The 19661-nt window shown below is 37.8% G+C and overlaps 2 protein-coding genes across 2 annotated transcripts in view; both read right to left on the reverse strand.

Moving 5' to 3' along the window:
- LOC144634993 (KICSTOR complex protein kaptin-like) overlaps positions 1-17771 on the reverse strand; it is a 26687-nt gene extending 8916 nt beyond the window's left edge. The window contains exons 1-5 of the mRNA XM_078494048.1: positions 17561-17771; positions 15527-15615; positions 13189-13273; positions 12022-12076; positions 11521-11596 (exon numbers count right to left, since the gene is read on the reverse strand). Of these exons, the coding sequence (XP_078350174.1) occupies positions 11521-11596; positions 12022-12076; positions 13189-13273; positions 15527-15615; positions 17561-17771 (516 nt within the window). The remainder of the gene's footprint in view (positions 1-11520; positions 11597-12021; positions 12077-13188; positions 13274-15526; positions 15616-17560) is intronic.
- Positions 5428-6530, reverse strand: LOC144635053 (uncharacterized). The gene has a single exon (XM_078494122.1). The coding sequence runs from the start codon at positions 6307-6309 to the stop codon at positions 5434-5436; it is 876 nt and encodes a 291-aa protein (XP_078350248.1). The 5' UTR covers positions 6310-6530; the 3' UTR covers positions 5428-5433.
- Positions 17772-19661: the final 1890 nt, after the last annotated feature.

Here is a 19661-nt window from a genome sequence, read left to right on the forward strand (position 1 = left end):
TATGATACCATGTTAACATATTACACTGAATGTTAACGTGTTAACATGGTTAACACAATAGATAAAATTAACATGGATGTAAACATGTTTATATCTTGTTAACATGTTAACATTGATGTAATGTTAATGTTAACATGTAAACGTGTTAAACATGTTAGCGTGTTAACAAGGATGTTAACATGTTAACGTGTTAACACGGATGTTAACATGGATGTTAACATGTTAACGTGTTAACATGGATGTTAACATGTTAACATCCATGTTAACACGTTAACATGTTAACATCCATGTTAACATGTTAACATGTAATCCATTAACGTGTTAACATGGATGTTAACATGTTAACATCCATGTTAACACGTTAACACGTGATAACATCCATGTTAACACGAGCTAACACGATGTTAACATGTTAACATCCATGTTAACACGTTAACATGTTAACATCCATGTTAACACGTTAACATCCATGTTAACACGTTAACACGTGTTAACATCCATGTTAACACGAGTTAACACGATGTTAACATGTTAACATCCATGTTAACACGTTAACATGTTAACATCCACATGTTAACATCCATGTTAACACGTTAACATGTTAACATCCATGTTAACATGTTAACATACATGTTAACATGGATGTTAACATGTTAACATCCATGTTAACATGTTAACATGGATGTTAACATGTTAACGTGTTAACATGGATGTTAACATGATGTTAACATGTTAACATGTTAACTGCTTAACATGGATGTTAACATGTTAACATCGTGTTAACTCGTGTTAACATGGATGTTAACACGTGTTAACCTGTTAACATGGATGTTAACATGTTAACATCCATGTTAACGTGTTAACATGTTAACGTATTAACATGGATGTTAACATGGATGTTAATATGTTAACGTGTTAACATGGATGTTAACATGTTAACATGTTAACGTGTTAACATGGTGTTAACATGTTAACGTGTTAACATGGATGTTAACATGTTAACATGTTAACGTGTTAATATGGATGCTAACATGTTAACATGTTACCGTGTTAACATGGATGTTAACATGTTAACATCCATGTTAACGTGTTAACATGGTAACATGTTAACATGTTAACGTGTTAAGATGGATGTTAACATGTTAACATGTTAACGTGTTAACATGGATGTTAACATGTTAACGTGTTAACATGGATGTTAACATGTTACCGTGTTAACATGTTTACGTGTTAACATGTTAACATGTTAACATGTTAACGTGTTAACATGGATGTTAACATGTTAACATGTTAACGTGTTAACATGGATGTTAACATGTTAACATGTTAACATGTTAACGTGTTAATATGGATGTTAACATGTTAACATGTTACCGTGTTAACATGGATGTTAACATGTTAACATCCATGTTAACGTGTTAACATGGTAACATGTTAACGTGTTAAGATGGATGTTAACATGTTAACGTGTTAACATGGATGTTAACATGTTAACGTGTTAATATGGATGTTAACATGTTAAGATGTTACCGTGTTAACATGGATTTTAACATGTTAACATCCATGTTAACGTGTTAACATGTTAACATGGTAACATGTTAACGTGTTAACATGGATGTTAACATGTTAACATGTTAACATGGATGTTAACGTGTTAACATGGATGTTAACTTGTTAACATGGATGTTAACATGTTAACATGTTAACGTGTTAATATGGATGTTAACATGTTAACATGTTAACGTGTTAACATGGATGTTAACATGTTAACATCCATGTTAACGCGTTAACATGGTAACATGTTAACATGTTAACAACATCCATGTTAACATCCATGTTAACATCCATGTTAACATGTTAACATCCATGTTAACATGTTAACGTGATAACATGGATGTTAACATGGATGTTAACATGTTAACATGGATGTTAACATGGATGTTAACATGGATGTTAACATGGATGTTAACATGGATGTTAACATGTTAACATGTTAACTGCTTAACATGGATGTTAACATGTTAACATCGTGTTAACTCGTGTTAACATGGATGTTAACACGTGTTAACCTGTTAACATGGATGTTAACATGTTAACATCCATGTTAACGTGTTAACATGTTAACATGTTAACGTATTAACTGGATGTTAACATGGATGTTAACATGTTAACGTGTTAACATGGATGTTAACATGTTAACATGTTAACGTGTTAACATGGATGTTAACATGGATGTTAACATGTTAACATGTTAACGTGTTAACATGGATGTTAACATGTTAACATGTTAACGTGTTAATATGGATGTTAACATGTTACCGTGTTAACATGGATGTTAACATGGTAACATCCATGTTAACGTGTTAACATGGTAACATGTTAACATGTTAACGTGTTAAGATGGATGTTAACATGTTAACATGTTAACATGGATGTTAACATGTTAACGTGTTAACATGGATGTTAACATGTTACCGTGTTAACATGGATGTTAACATGTTAACATCCATGTTTACGTGTTAATATGTTAACATGTTAACGTGTTAACATGGATGTTAACATGTTAACATGTTAACGTGTTAACATGGTAACATGTTAACGTGTTAAGATGGATGTTAACATGTTAACGTGTTAACATGGTAACATGTTAACGTGTTAAGATGGATGTTAACATGTTAACGTGTTAACATGGATGTTAACATGTTAACGTGTTAATATGGATGTTAACATGTTAAGATGTTACCGTGTTAACATGGATGTTAACATGTTAACATCCATGTTAACGTGTTAACATGTTAACATGGTAACATGTTAACGTGTTAACATGGATGTTAACATGTTAACATGTTAACATGGATGTTAACGTGTTAACATGGATGTTAACATGTTAACATGTTAACGTGTTAACATGGATGTTAACATGGATGTTAACATGTTAACATGTTAACGTGTTAACATGGATGTTAACATGTTAACATGTTAACATGTTAACATGTTAACATGTTAACGTGTTAATATGGATGTTAACATGTTAACATTTACCGTGTTAACATGCATGTTAACATGTTAACATCCATGTTAACGTGTTAACATGTAACATGTTAACGTGTTAAGATGGATGTTAACATGTTAACGTGTTAACATGGATGTTAACATGTTAACGTGTTAATATGGATGTTAACATGTTAAGATGTTACCGTGTTAACATGGATGTTAACATGTTAACATCCATGTTAACGTGTTAACATGTTAACATGGTAATTTAACGTGTTAACAGGATGTAATTTATAAAGGATGTTAACTTTATGGATTTAAATTTAAATGTTCATGGATTTAATTTAAATTTAACGTTTAATATGGATGTTAAAGTTAACATGTTAACGTTTAACATGGATGTTAACATGTTAACATCCATGTTAACGCGTTAACATGGTAACATGTTAACATGTTAACAACATCCATGTTAACATCCATGTTAACATCCATGTTAACATGTTAACGTGATAACATGGATGTTAACATGGATGTTAACATGTTAACATCCATGTTAACATGTTAACGTGATAACATGGATGTTAACATGGATGTTAACATGTTAACATGTTAACATGTTAACATGGATGTTAACATGGATGTTAACATGGATGTTAACATCGATGTTAACATGTTAACGTGTTAACATGGATGTTAACATGTTAACGTGTTAACATGGATGTTAACATGGATGTTAACATGGATATTAACATCGATGTTAACATGTTAACGTGTTAACATGGATGTTAACATGTTAACGTGTTAACATGGATGTTAACATGTTAACATTTTAACGTGTTAACATGGATGTTAACATGTTAACATGTTAACGTGTTAATATGGATGTTAACATCGTAAAAAATGTTGTGGTTAATCATCGTGGTAGAGTACAATAATAATAAAGTATTTTTCGTTTGTCTCACGACGTAGTGTCACTTGTGATGTAGATCGCGACGTTTCGACTGCACACTGCTAGTCTTCATCAGGCGATAAGGTCGACTGGTTGTGCGTGAACTTATAAAGCACGCTGCTGCGCTGTGATTGGTTGGTTTTCAACAGCTGTGATTGGTGCATTTCGATCCTTGCTGTTTCTGTGTCCTGTTGTTCCCTCAGCGGTCCGCTGTCGTACAGTTCTCCTGTTGTTGTGTTTTTTGATCGTGGGCATCCATGCTTCAGGAATTTCAATTCCATTATCCCTGTTGATATTATTAGGGTGAAGTCTTATGTGAATTGCCTCCGACCCTGCGTGTGTACCAGTGTGGTTCACGATCAATAAACTTTACCTCATTCCAAAGCGGGTAGTGTCCGGTGTTGTGGGTGTGCTCTGAAACAGCGGAGGTCTGGATACGAGTGAGTTGGATGTCCCGGTCGTGTTCTTTGATTCTGTCTTGCATAGGTCTTCCAGTCTCTCCGATGTAAACTTTGCCGCAATCACAGGGAATTCTGTAGACAACGCCATCTTGTTTAGTCGGATCAACGGCGTCTTTCGGCCGTACTAGGTGTGATCTTAATGTAGTTTCCGACTTGAAAACAGCGCGTACGCCTTGTTGTTGTAGGCAGCATCTAAGCTGTTCGGAGAGACCTTTGACATAGGGTAGAACCGCAGTAGATTTAAACTCGGTCGTAGGCTCAGCACTGGTGCTCGGCTTTCTGTCTTGGTGATCTTCTGCAAGAAAGAAAAAGGATAACCATTAGAAACAAGAACAGATGACAGATGTTTTTTCTCCTTGGATATAACAGATGGTTTTGTTACGAGGCGTTTAGCACGATCGTAAAGACACTTAACAATACCGCGTTTTACTGATTGAGGGTGGTGTGAATCATACGCTAATATTGATCAGTGTGTGTTGGTTTTCTATATACGCTGGTGGTGAGCCGGCCGTCTGGTTCCCTCGAAACAGTGGTGTCGAGGAAGGCGATTTTGCAGTCGTTCTCTGTTTCCATGGTGAAGCGGATGGAAGGCTGCTGGTTGTTGAGATGTTGTAAGAAGCTGTCGACTCTTCCGCGATCCAAGATGGTGAATGTATCGTCCACGTAGCGTTTCCATATCTTAGGCTTGTAGGATGATGAAGTTATTGCCTGCTCCTCAAAGCTCTCCATGTAGAGATTAGCAACAACAGCGGAAACCGGACTTCCCGTGGCTGCGCCTTCCTGTTGTTCGTAAATTGATCCGTTATACTGGAAGTATGTGGATCTCAATACGAAATTCAGGAGGTCAGCGATCTGAGCAGGTGTTAGCGTTGTGCGATCGGCAAGGCTGGGATCGTTCTCTAGTTTCCGTAGCGCGGCTTGTACAGCGCCGTCGATAGGAACGTTTGTAAACAGCGACTCCACGTCAAAAGACACCATGATCTCGTTGTCTAGGATCGTCTCACTGTTGATGGTGGATACGAAGTGGGCTCAATTGGTCACTGCGAAATCCGAGTTACCTGTTAAAGGAGACAAGATGTTAGCTAGGTAGGCTGACAAATCATACGCAAAGGTGTTAACGCATGATACGATAGGTCTTAAAGGTACGTCGGCCTTGTGGATTTTTGGTAAACCGTAGATTCTTGGTGGCTGTTTGTGTCGAGGTCTGATCTTGTTGTAAACAGCCTCTGATAGATCTCCGCTTCGTTTCAGGGTTAGCAGCTTCTCGGTCAGCTTTCTGGTTGGACGGTCTGTCGGGTCTTTGTTCAGGAGCTGGTACGGTCCGTGCTCGATCAAGGTAGACATCTTAGTGCGGTACGTCTCAGTGTCCAGGACTACGCTAGCACGCCCTTTGTCAGCTGGGAGAATCATGATGGAATCATCCTCCTTTAGGCTTTTAAGCCCGTCTCGCATTTCTTTCGTGATGTTAGGCTCTGGTGGTTCTGCCTGTTGAAGAATGTTGTTGACGGCTCTTCTGACAAGGTCTGCTTGCTCTGTGTTGAGTTGTCTGACAGCTGATTCGACACTGGCGATAATCTCCTTGGCAGGGATGTTCGTAGGAGTTACGGCGAAGTTCAGTCCTTTCCGCAACAGAGCTATCTCGGCGTCGCTGAGGGACCTAGAAGATAAATTAATAACCCAGTTAGTTTTGTCAACATACGGTGTATCAGCAGGGGACAAAGCCGCGTGTTTTTCGCGCACAAGTTTTTCAAACTTCTGCTTTTGTCTGACTTTGGTGGAATTAAAGACTCGTTGGGTGTTGATCTTGATCTGTTCTAGTATTCTGTCTGCGTCCTCCGTCGATAGAGCGGATGTTATGCTCTGTGCAGTGGAGTCTGCTTCCTTCTTCGCATCTCCCTTGGCCATCTGCGTCAGTCTGATCCTTTCCCTTAGGAATCTCAATGATGCAAGTTCAGCGACTCTGCGCGCGCCCTTTGTGGGAACTGGCGGTCGGACTTGTAGATCTTTGGGGACAATGCGGTTCTTAATGCACCTTGTAAGAAAGGTAAGATGGTTTGTAAAGCGTGCGAGCTTGCTCGAGCAACGCTCATGTCGACGAATCAACCTTAGGGCTGTGCGCCCATATTTCAGGTCAATATCGTAAGCTGTTCGGAGAGACCTTTGACATAGGGTAGAACCGCAGTAGATTTAAACTCGGTCGTAGGCTTTATTATTATTGGATGTTAACATGTTAACATGTTACCGTGTTAACATGGATGTTAACATGTTAACATCCATGTTAATGTGTTAACATGGTAACATGTTAACATGTTACCGTGTTAACATGGATGTTAACATGTTAACATGGATGTTAACATGGATGTTAACATGTTAACGTGTTAACACGGATGTTAACATGTTAACATCCATGTTAACGCGTTAACATGTTAACATGTTAACGTGTTAACATGGATGTTAACATGTTAACGTGTTAACACGGATGTTAACATGTTAACATCCATGTTAACGCGTTAACATGTTAACACGTTAACGTGTTAACATGGATGTTAACATGGATGTTAACATGGATGTTAACATGTTAACACGTTAACATGTTAACATGTTAACACGTTAACATGTTAACATCCATGTTAACATCCATGTTAACGTGTTAACATGGTAACATGGTAACATGTTAACGTGTTAACATGTTAACATTCGAAACAGGACGATTTTTTCAGTTTTGGACCGTTCTCAGAAATCATCGCCAAAAATATTAAAAAATAACACTACAAGCCAAAATATTGCTGTTTTTGTTTATAATATGGATCAATTGTCTTGCACATATTAACATGTTAACAAGTTTAACATGTTAACGTGTTAACATGTCAACTTGTTAACTTGTTAACGATGTTAACATGTTAACATGTTAATATCCATGTTAACACGTTAACATGTTAACATCCATGTTAACATGTTAACGTGTTAACATGTTTACGTGTTAACGTGGTAACATGTTAACGTGTTAAGTGTGCATCCAAGAGTGGACCAGGCAATATGTGATACAGCTCAAATCACCGATTTCGCCCAAACTTAGCATAAATGTTGGGTATGATAAGCTATTCACTGTGGCAAAACATTAGCTCAAAATATTTTATTCCCTTGAAATTATGACTCCTTTTGCAAAATTGGCCATTTTTCACTAATTTATGCATATTTAATTAGCTGACTTTGAATGACCAGTTCCACAAGAAAAAAAGACTTCTGAAAATAAAATTCACTGCATTATGTTCTGTGGTTATAAGGCTTTAAGTACAATAATTTACTTCAACCGTCCGATTTGATTTCTTCTCCTCAAACAGATTTTTGGAAGGTACACATTTCGTACTGCCGTAAATAGCCTTCAATTAGTGCCAAATATCTCCCATGAGCAGCAACTTATATACATTATTCTTACATGGGTAATGAAATCCATCATTTAACTTCACAAAAAATGGCACAAAATGTTTGGGGACCAATATATTTTATTCGTACTGAGGAACTAAACACACGTGACTTAACGATTTCTTGCTATTTCATCAAAATTCACCGAAACACAGAAGCCATTTAATTACTCAATTTGGCACAAAAGTGGTACAAAATAGCTAATCAAGCATACATCTATCGATAACAATCAAAATATTGGCGAAGAAAAGGCACCTAGGGCATTTTTCGGAGCATTTTCGGAGCCATATAAGCTTCTTAATTCGGCAATGTTGTGATAGCAAATGTAAATACAACAGCGAAAGATTTTCTTCACAAGCTCGCTCAATCCAACATCTAGGCACAACAAAGTTAAGAAACAAGAAAGTAATGCTACATACATGCCACTTATCGACACTTAGATGCTTTCTTCTGAAGTTTTTGTTCTTCTTGCTGTACTTCGATCTCAGTTGACATGTGTACTGTTGCTTTGAGGCGCGCTGAACTCAGCCAATCCATCGTGGTTCATACTTCGTGAAAGATATAAACAGGTTGTCAATAAAGTCATTCAAAGAGCTGTTCAAAGTTCACGGAGGGACAGTTCTCTCAGCCAGTTTACATGATATAAATTTAACTGGAAATAAACAGCCGCTATCCCCCGCCATCTTGGATTAATATTGAGCCTGCCGTTTCAGTCAGCAGTACGGCCCGTTCACGTGTAATCACGCGCGACCACACGCGTGTTCATAGATATATTTGCTTTTCCTCCACGAATGTTCGTTTTCATCAGAGTAAGTACCGTATTTATTCGATTAAGCGCCCTGAGCGCTAATAAAATTTTTGGACTTTGTGACTTATGTCAAAATAAAGCACTAATCATATCATATTTTCCTAAAAGTAAACATTTTTAATCAATTTTAGAAATTAAGAACCTGTCAAGAACCTGTGGGCGCTTACTATTTTTTCCTACCTTCAACGTAGGCGCTTATTCGATTTGCTAGGTGGGCGCTTATTCGAGGTTGGGCGCTTAATCGAATAAATACGGGTAGTCTCTGAAACAACAACAACAACAACAACAACAATCTTTTATTTGTGCCCAGAAGAGTTACAATAAATAAATACAAGCAAGAGAAAAATTTACAATAAAAAAAGGGCACAGCCACTTAGAAATAGCTAAGGCTAATCGAGCTAAGTGGCTGGTCGGAAACCATTAAAAATCAGCCAGTTCTTTCATCTTATATCAGGTTAAAGCGAGTATGCTCATTGTTTTTTGTTGTTTCTGTGTTTTTTGGGAGGTAAGGGAGGGGGCGAGTGTGGACATTCGACGAAATGGCGGTTGTCAGGTTGTTAGCATGGCCTGTGTCCATCTGTTCCTTCTGTTTAACTCTTTAACTGCTAAAGTCGACTTTTGTCGACATTTGGAGGAGCAGTCAATGAACCACTTATGACGTCATTAATTTGATAGTCAGCAAATTCTAGTGATAAGCATCTGATAGAGCTAGGTTTGACCTTTTCAAATAACTATTCATTTTGCGTATCAGTCGTATCCTGACAGAGCTAATCGAGAAAAAGTCAATCACTTTTAGGTGCAAAATCGGTGCTTAAACAGGCCAAAACACCTGTAAAAGATCGAGGTCCTCTTTTCAGGGTTTACCAATGTTTTAATCAAAACTTTTTTGGTCTAAAGGGAGGACGGATACACTAGAAAGAAGTGGAAATAACAAAGCCGAGAAGAACGAAAGAAAAAGGAGCAATAAAAAACAATGGAAACGATTTCCATGCAATCTTCATCAAAATCTTGCTGCATTGTCGAAAAGTGCTTTTTAAGCAAAGTTAAGGGAAATTCCGGATCATAGCACCAAACATTTAGTTTAACGGTAAAAAACCCGGTTTTTAGAGAAACTTAGCATTGAAAGGGTTAAATAGTCTTCCTGTTATATTAATTTTTGGCAGCTTGGAGACTGAATATGTACCTTCCCTCCTTTTTAAGATCCCACAAAGTTAAGTAGAGGAATTTAATCAAAGCATGTAATCGTTATGTGCGGTATTAATAACTTTTTTCCCCAGGGGAATAGAATTTGAACAACCAATAACTAAAAAATACAAATGTCTGGGAAGTGACTGGGAGACGTTGACATTTTGATTTCATCGTTACAGATAGTAATTTACAGGAAACTGAACTACAAATGAGCATTGCAGTACACACATCAAGCTGCAGCGGAGGAAATTTTTTTTGCTAAGACAAATTGAAAATATTGTCATGTAAATAACAAACGCAATCTTCTTACCATGACAAAAACGAACATTCGGAGAGGAAAAGCAAATATATCTATGAACACGCGTGGTCACACGCGTGTGGTCGCGCGTAATTACACGTGAACGAGCCGTACCGCTGACTGAAACGGCAGGCTCAATATTAATCCAAGATGGCGGGGGATAGCGGCTGTTTATTTCCAGTTAAATTTATATCATGTAAACTGGCTGAGAGAACTGTCCCTCCGTGAACTTTGAACAGCTCTTTGAATAACTTTATTGACAACCTGTTTATACCTTTCACGAAGTATGAACCACGATGGATTGGCTGAGTCCAGCGCGCCTCAAAGCAACAGTACACATGTCAACTGAGATCGAAGTACAGCAAGAAGAACAAAATCTTCAGAAGAAAGCATCTAAGTGTCGATAAGTGGCATGTATGAAGCATTACTTTTTTGTTTCTTAACTTTGATGTGCCTAGATGTTGGATTGAGCGAGCTTGTGAAGAAAATCTTTCGCTGTTGTATTTACATTTGCTATCACAACATTGCCGAATTAAGAAGCTTATATGGCTCCGAAAATGCTCCAAAAAATGCCCTAGGTGCCTTTTCTTCGCCAATATTTTGATTGTTATCGATTGATGTATGCTTGATTAGCTATTTTGTACCACTTTTGTGCCAAATTGAGTAATTAAATGGCTTCTGTGTTTCGGTGAATTTTGATGAAATAGCAAGAAATCGTTAAGTCACGTGTGTTTAGTTCCTCAGTACGAATAAAATATATTGGTCCCCAAACATTTTGTGCCATTTTTGTGAAGTTAAATGATGGATTTCATTACCCATGTAAGAATAATGTATATAAGTTGTTGCTCATGGGAGATATTTGGCACTAATTGAAGGCTATTTCCAGCATTACGAAATGTGTACCTTCCAAAAATCTGTTTGAGGAGAAGAAATCAAATCGGACGGTTGAAGTAAATTATTGTACTTAAAGCCTTATAACCACAGAATATAATGCAGTGAATTTTATTTTCAGAAGTCTTTTTTTCTTGTGGAACTGGTCATTCAAAGTCAGCTAATTAAATATGCATAAATTAGTGAAAAATGGCCAATTTTGCAAAAGGAGCCATAACTCCAAGGGAATAAAATATTTTGAGCTAATGTTTTGCCACAGTGAATAGCTCACCATACCCAACATTTATGCTAAGTTTGGGCGAAATCGGTGATTTGAGCTGTATCACCTATTGCCTGTTTCTGCCCTGTTCTCTCATGGACGCACTGTTAACATGTTGACATGTTTACACGTTTAAAGTGTATACTCGTTAACATGGTAACACTTTTAACAGGTTAGCATTAAAACAGCCAGATTTGCTTGGGAACTAGATTTGTTTTTATATGCAAATATATTTACTAATCTACCAACCTCGCAGAACATGTGAATTCTCTCGTCACTTCCACAAAGTAGGAACACAACTTCTTTTCTTCCCTTTATAAAAACTCTTAAAATATAAAGTTTATAAATACGACTAGGTTGAGAGATGTATATTAAAATCATAGAATTTTTATCTTAACACTATAATGCAGCCTCCTCCAGAGGCAGTTCTAGAAAATTCAAAAATTGGGAGACAAACATTTTGGTGAGGCAGCAACCATCGCCATACCCACAATAGGAAGGGTTGGTTTATTTTTTTCTTTTTTAACAAATCCAAGTATAAGGGGGGAATGCCCCCCTCAGCCCCCCCCCCCCCCGGTAAATCGGTCCATGTCTTCAATGTACATATCATTGTAACATATTATTTGTATGACTTAACAGTGAAAAATTATTATTAAATGAATTCCTAAGGTTTTTATACGCAAGAAGCAAAATTCCTTTTGGGTATATGGCCAAAACAGTAGGTTAGTTCAATAACCAATGTAATCTTACTCTGCATGTGTCAACTGAAAAGGAACAAAATCCAACTCAAGATGTTGACATCCCTCTGTGAACAACAACAAATTGATAACATTTTACTAGTTTACACTTTTAAAGCCTGGTTCACACTAAGCTAGCAACATAACCACATAATGACATGAACCTAGGGGAAAAATATATATATAAAAAATTAATAAATTACTTAATTTAGAGAGGAAGCCTCATCATCTGCCTCATCATCTGTTAAGCTTGTTTTCATGCGTGTCCTTTATCCAGGTCGAATAGGAATTTGAAAAATGAAAACGTTGGTTTTTCAGGAGGGAGGAAAACCAGAGGACCAGGAAAAAAAATCTGAGCAAGGGAGCGAGAACCAACAACAAACTCAACCCAAGAGAAGATCAGGACAAACAGAGCAGATCAGTTGTTTTCCCCTTATGTAACTGTTTTCCTCTTTGTCATTAAGTGAGTAGTGATTATTAGTTTAGTGACAATTTCAGTATTTTTTTTATTTGTAGTGTTTTTTTTTTTTCTCTTTTTTTTTTTTTTTTATTTTTTTTTTTTTTTTTTTTTTTAAAAATTTTTTTTTTTTTTAAGTATTAATCTTTTTTTTTTTTTTTTTTTTTTTTTTTTTTTTTTTTTTTTTTTTTTTTTTAAATAAATAAAAAAAAAAAGTCCTGCTTTGTCTTATTTTGTGTTGTGGACACTGGTGACATAAGGTTTTTTTAAGTATATATGACCTTCCTGTTATAACACTATGTCGCTGTTATGTTGGTAATGAATGGGGAACAGGGGCAAGGAAAGTAGGAAAAGGGGGTTCATAAGGTTTGAGTTGAGAGGAGTTTGTTTATGTGAAGGCTGCTAGCAGGCAGAAGAATCAGCGAACACTAATTAATATTACAATAAATAAATTATTATTTATTATTATTTGCTACTAAATAATACTTATAATAAATTAATAAATAATAATACATTTTATTATAATTATTTTTTATTTGTTCAATTAATTATTATCATCATCGTAATAAATTAACTATTTCAAAGCCCAGGTGTCAACAGGAAAGCATGAAGCAGGTGAGAGTAGTACAGAAGCAGGAATTTCCCAGTTATGGCTGGACCCTTGTCCATGCCCATAGCAACACTGTACCAGAGACACAGAATTAAAGTCTGTTAGTGGCTAACCTGCTATGCTGTCAAGGGAGAATTCTGCTTTGCTCTCCAGTGCTGAATAAATGTTGAGGAACTGTTTCTGCTGACTTCTTGAATTCTGCAATTAAAAATGAGAGAGAGAATAAACATAAACGCTTTATAAAAATTAATACAAGTATGGTACCCAGTGATAGGCTTGTCTGTGACTTTTTTTATAAATCTGATTTTAGCTGACTCTTTATATTTTACCGACTATGCAAGCATAAATGTTCATGTAACCAGATTGGCTGACATCGTGATGTCTGAATAACAGATAAAAATACACAGTAGTGTATTTTCCTCAGTACAAGAGAAACATTCGACAAAAAACCTTCTAGCAAAGCATACTTGCTATGAAGGCTCACGGCAGCTGGTTGAGTCATTCCCAATTTTTCAAGGCTACCAAATTGAGTCTTGAAAAAAAGTGCACAGGACGCCAGATCAGACCCTGCCAAGGGTCACTGTGTTGTGTTAATTCTTAGGCAAGACACTTCAGAGGCGGATCCAGGGGAGGGGTTGAGGGGGTTGCAACCCCCCTTTGAGCAACATTTCTTATAGAACAAAATTGTTTCATACATAGTTGTTTCTCTTCCACCAATTGACTGATTGTCAAGTTATAAAAGATAACATACATTTCACGACAGTTCAATATGAGCAACAACTAGAATAGCGCCGGTTCCCGAACGATTCTTAATCAAAGTGCATCTATCACGGCAACATCTTGGAAACTGAGAGGTGGGTAAATCATTTCTTTTGCGAAGATGGCAAACAAAGTGGCAGTCAGCAAAGAAAAAACTTTCTAGCAATCTTCTACTATAGCACTTAGTGCCTGTGACAAGGAAGCTTTTCCAAACATCCAATCATCTTCTTCTCCTCATTGCATGCACCTTACCAATCAGTAGTGCTGAACCTGAGCGGTCCTTTTCGCTCATAAAACTGTCTAAAGAGCGCTTCTCATATCTCACTATTATTGCTACATGTATGCATTACTCTTAGAGATTCAAGGTGGAAGAGAGATATGCAAGGGCTTTGTAATAGCTCATCCAAGAAGACTCTTTCAGGCTACATTGTTCGATTAACAAGGCATATAGAAAAGCGACAAATAACTAACAATGTTACTGCTGCGTTATTCATTTTGTTTTCTCTGAAAAGTAAGGAAAACTCAGATTTTACATCATGCTCACAAATGCTTTTGAGACCACGAATGCTGGAAATGGCATTTTAAAGGGTAAAATCAGAAAAAAGTTTCCGGGGGGGGGGCATGCGCCCAGGACCCCCTACAAGATCGTGCATCAGTGCCCTTTCACACTGATGACGCAAACCTGGGGTGTACAACCCCCCCCCCCCTACAGGAATTCCTGTATCCGCCCCTGCACTTAAGCAAATTAATGCTGCGGGAGCCATACCATGAGCAAAACCCCATCCAGCTTAATGCAGGGGGAGAATACTCCTATCACATCAACGGAAATCGGAGCCTGGCCTGAGGCCACCAGACCGCTTTACACTTGTAGCCTGAGCTTTATAAAAACCAGAGCACAGATTTCATTGGTGGCGTGGCTTGTCAAAACAGGACACACCCCCTAGTGTGGGTCATCCTGCACCAGTCAGGCCCCAGCACGAGTAGCGTCACTCAGAGTCAGTGCCGCGTTACTCTCCCTACCGCCCTCCCTGGGTGCCGAGGCCCCACCGGCGTGGGGGGGGCAGGAGAGACTGGGGGGGGCCCGGGCAGCCGGGGGAGGGGGGAGGGGGGGGGGCGGACGAGCCGGGGGCTGAACGGAGAGGGAGGCTACCGGGGGGGGGGGGGGGGGGTTGCTTATAACCGGATGTATTTTTTTGTTTCCAGGTAGATGGGCCTATATATAACCGGGGGGCTTATAAGCGGAATTTTACGGTAGCCTACTGTGTGCTGGACTTAAATGTTAATCTTTTTTCCAGAGAAGTTAAATTTTTAATCTGTTGCATCACCTACAGTGTAAAATATGGGAAACCCTCCTTTTTCCATCAATTTACGGTCCCTTCACTTCACACTTAAGCCAAAAAGCAAAGGATCTGGAAAAAATGTTTGTCTGGGTCTTAGAAAGTACAGACCCTTAAAAACTACATATTTTGTAGACTAATACAGTAAGTCAGCATGAGAGGCATAATTATTTGTTACACTGCAGCTAAAAAAGTTGTCAAGAACTCAATCGTCTTATTCACTCATCAGTGTTGTGGAAACAAAAAATTAATTTTCAGTGCAGAACTTTACATGTGTCATGCACAAATTTCCATATTTCAGTGCTTCTCAAAATACACTGTACATGACACTCAATCTATAAAACAATTTTCATACCTTAAGTAGAATCAAGGATATTCCCACTACCAACCCTTTGCTTGGTTCAGGTCTGTTGAAAGCATCAATGGACACAATCTCTGCTGATTCTGAAAACAATCCACAAATCTTTAAGTAAAAATGTGCATTGCTGCATGCATATGTTTACCTAACATTTGACATACTTTCATTTTCACCATAATTACCAGTACTCGACGGCTTTTGTCTGACTACAAAACTGGTGAGACGTTGCCATTTATTAGCGTTTATTCATTGTCTCTCATTACTTTTCCCTCTCCTCCCCACTAATCAATGTTGTTTGGATCATTGAATGTAACAAAAAGACTGCTACTACATTCCAAGCCTTTTAAAAAAATGTTGAATTAGGGGTATTTTAGGTGCTTTGTGTCAATCGGTTTTGTCCAACTAATAATAAAATATTCTTGTACCTGGGGTGAGAAGAGTAGCTACCTCCCCTGCCCTACCTCTCCTGCGAACCCTACTCCTGGCACCTTACCCTAACACAAATAAATTGACTTTAAAGAATGCTGTTCTTATTAAAGAACATCGTTCTTCACTTCTTTGAATAAGTCAAAAGTCAAGTGAATACTTTGTTTCAATTTGGTTTTTTTTTTAGAGAAATGTTGCTTGTATCTCAGAATAAAGAAAGAAAAGAAAAGTTTACAATTGGTTCATGCTTTAGCATGCAAAAGGGCCAGAAAGATTTTAATACTAAATAATAAAGAAATAGTTTTACGGTTAAAGCTTTAGAACACCTACATAATATCTAAAAACCATGTTAACAGACAAAAAAGACTAAAGCTATTAACCATGGCAGCAAGGCCATTATCGTCAGAAAAACCATTATTCCATATTCTTGTTGAAGAAGTACATAAAAGTAAGTGGTGAAGGCCATTCCATTTTATGTCCACACATCCTCTATTGATAAGGTAAGTCAAAATTTTCCCCCTAAGAAAATAAGATCAAAGTGCCGGCATGATGCCCCTCCAAAGAGGTCTTCCAAGGCGTAAAAGCAACAAACAACATGACCCTGAATACTGGTGACACTGGAACATTAAACAGTGTCAAGCAACATCATTATGTCACTGAAATGTGACAGCGACACAATGCAACAGCAACGCAGTTGGGGGAAAAGAACAGTGACATGGCTAGGCAACATTAGTTCTTAGAAACATGCGACATTGCGACGTGGCTACCACCTTGGGAGGCCTCTCCAAAGAAATAACCTGATTTTTCAAAACCCTTTTAGAAATATTGGCAAGATTTCCGCACAGCCCCATATAATACATTAATGATGCATGCAATTTTCTGACTGACTCGTTCTTTTCATGATTGCTGTTTGTGTAGAGTTATAGTATGATATAGTCGCATACATAATTAATGTATGGGGCTGTGCGGAAATCTTTCAGAAATATTAGAAAGATCAAAGAATACCGACAGGGCAACCCCCTGAAAAAAGAAATTCAAAGCCCTGTCAGGGGGGGGGGGGGGGGGAGGAGAAATAGCTCTTACATTGGGCTATTGCTTAAAATTTTGGTCCCGACCTGTTGAGGAACAGTGGAATTCTTTGGGGGTAAGGGCAAAAATCCGTGCATTTCCTTAGGGGTAAGACAAAAATATAAGGGATTTCTTCAGGGGGAATGGGTGATAAGATATGGAATTCTTAGGAGTAAGAACGTGTTTCTAATGGAATTTGTGAGGGTTTAGCACATTTTCAAAGAATTTCATTGGGGTATAAGGCATTTTAGACGTTTTTATCGGATTTCTTTGGGGGTAAGAATGAAAGGCCTGAAAAGACCTGTCCTCAACAGGGGGGGGGGGGGGGGGTGCGGATATTAAATGCAATAGCCCATTGTACCCTGTAGTCCATGAGTGGTATTTGTAACATGTGGTAAATCAAGGAACTATGTATGTTAATGTGAGTACGCTTGCTGTTTTACCTCCGAAAACTTAGAGATATAACAGCAAACATACCCTTTCAAAGCCACAGCTACACCAAAGTTACTTGGATAATAAACAAAGATCGGTCAGTACCTGGGATGTAAGTAAATGGCACTTCTCTCGAGGTCGGGACAAACGAATTCCGCGGATATTCCAAGCATACCACTCTGCCACTAAGAGATGCTAAAAACAGTTTGTTCCCTTCTTCGTTTCTGTCTATTTTAGTAAGACCGTAGATGTTTGTTTGCGAAGGAATAGGAGAAAAATGAATTTCTTCGAAATTCAGATCCTCCTTGTCCGCCATGTTTGTTTTGATTAATACCCAGTCCCCAGCAGTCACCAGCAGAGCTTTTCACTAGGACAAGCCCTGGGACCGGGATTACAGGACGGTTACAGTTCCACGATCCAGTGTTTGAAACCTGCTGCTCTGGCGCTCTTGCGCTCTCGTAGTCGGGAAAATATTTCAGAATTCACCATAGAACCGAGCAGGATAATTAGTTATCGACGATAACCCACCTTCTGGGCAAAAAATTTTTTTTTTACCGGCGGCTTGGGTCAGGCTGATGTGGAGTCAGTACCAAACTTTCTTCGCCCTTAAATTGTATGAGCCTTTAAATTTTGATATTTTTATTATTGTTTTGACAGACATCGTAACTTTTTTTCGGCAAGTCTTCCTTTTTCTTTCTTTTCCTTTAGCAGAAAGGCCTAATACAACAATTACAATCTACCGAACAATTTTCGCGCGCGCTCATTGGACAAGACATACCATGTGGTGCTGAATCGGACGACGGGTATCAGGCATTACTTAAAACTAGCTATGGTATATTGCATTTCCTGTCTTTTTAATGAAGCAATTATTCCACTCGCGCTTGTTGGAAATGAGATAGTTACAGCCAGCGAGGCGCTACGCGCCCCGTTGGCTATCTAACATCTCATATCCAGTGTGTGCTAGTGGAATAATTGTTAAATACACCCCGCCCGATTTTATAGACAAGTACAAAACAAACGAACAAAGTCACCTTTTTAGGTCTAACTTTTTAATCAAATCACAGAATTACGTAAACCAATTAACCACAGTTACGCCGTGATTTTCAGGGTTTTTTTCTTATATACCTGCGACAAAGCATGTTGTAGAAATTATCTGGTTTGCTGGTATATTGGAGAATAATGCCCTGGCTGAAAGATTGTCCTCAAAATTTCCCAGTTGCCCTCGAAGCTTCGCTTCTCGGCTAACTGTTCATTCACAATGTATGAACGACTTGCGTAAACATGTACGCAAGACTTTCATACATTGTCTCTAAATTTCTTCACGCACGCAAACGCACGTAAAAAATTACGCGTCAGTGGAAATCCACCATAAGTTTACATCGCAAGTGAATTATGAACTTGAATAGACCAATAATAATAGATAATAAGCCCTCCTGAACATCACTAGCTAATTGCAACAGTGGAAAACATTGCAATTGTAATTACAATTTCATTTTCAAATTCAAATTCTCCGGTACACCAGTAGCATTAGTTAACTACTGGGGTGGGAAAGATTGCAATTTTGATTACAATTTAATTTTCAAATTCTCAATAAATTGCACAAGCCTTCAGCCGAGAGCAATTTGTCAGCATTTCCAAATATCATGAGTACAGCAAATCCTTAATACCACGAAAAATATATGATGACAAGTTAATCATATGAGTTATAAACAAAATACCTGTCTTTGAATATTCGAAAACGAATTTCAAAAGTACTTGAAATGGTCTAAAATCCCCTCAAAAAAAACCTTCTAAGATCATTGGCTTATCTTCTGGAGCCTTTAGAAATCATCGAAGCCTTTTAAAATCTTCGACTTTGTTTAGAAAGTCTAGAAATCTTCACCAGCATTCGCAATAATCTTTAAGAAATCGTCGTGTGATCTTCGAGAAAATTTTAGGAAATCGTCACACCGTCTTGACTATCTTGGAAAGTCCTTGAGATATCTTGAGAAATCTTCGTAGATTTTCTTAGAGTTGTGTTCGTAGTCAGTTCTTTGGAAGATCTCAAGTGGCCTTAGACAGTTTTCGGTGATTTCCGGTCAGGTAATTTGCACTTAACTGTGATTTTATTTTATTGATCGAGTTATATGCCTGCCCCTGATCAACCAATCAAAACGAAGAAAAGTTTTCAGCCTTTGTTATGATATTAAAGAAAAGTTACACACTT

The sequence above is a fragment of the Oculina patagonica genome, chromosome 13 (genome assembly GCF_052425735.1).
Source record: "Oculina patagonica isolate OP01 chromosome 13, crgOcupat, whole genome shotgun sequence".
In the NCBI taxonomy this organism is placed as follows: Eukaryota; Metazoa; Cnidaria; class Anthozoa; order Scleractinia; family Oculinidae; genus Oculina; species Oculina patagonica.

Coding starts and splice junctions, on each gene's coding strand:
- LOC144635053 (XM_078494122.1), bottom strand. CDS start 6,309: ATGGCCAAGGGAGATGCGAAGAAGGAAGCAGACTCCACTGCACAGAGC.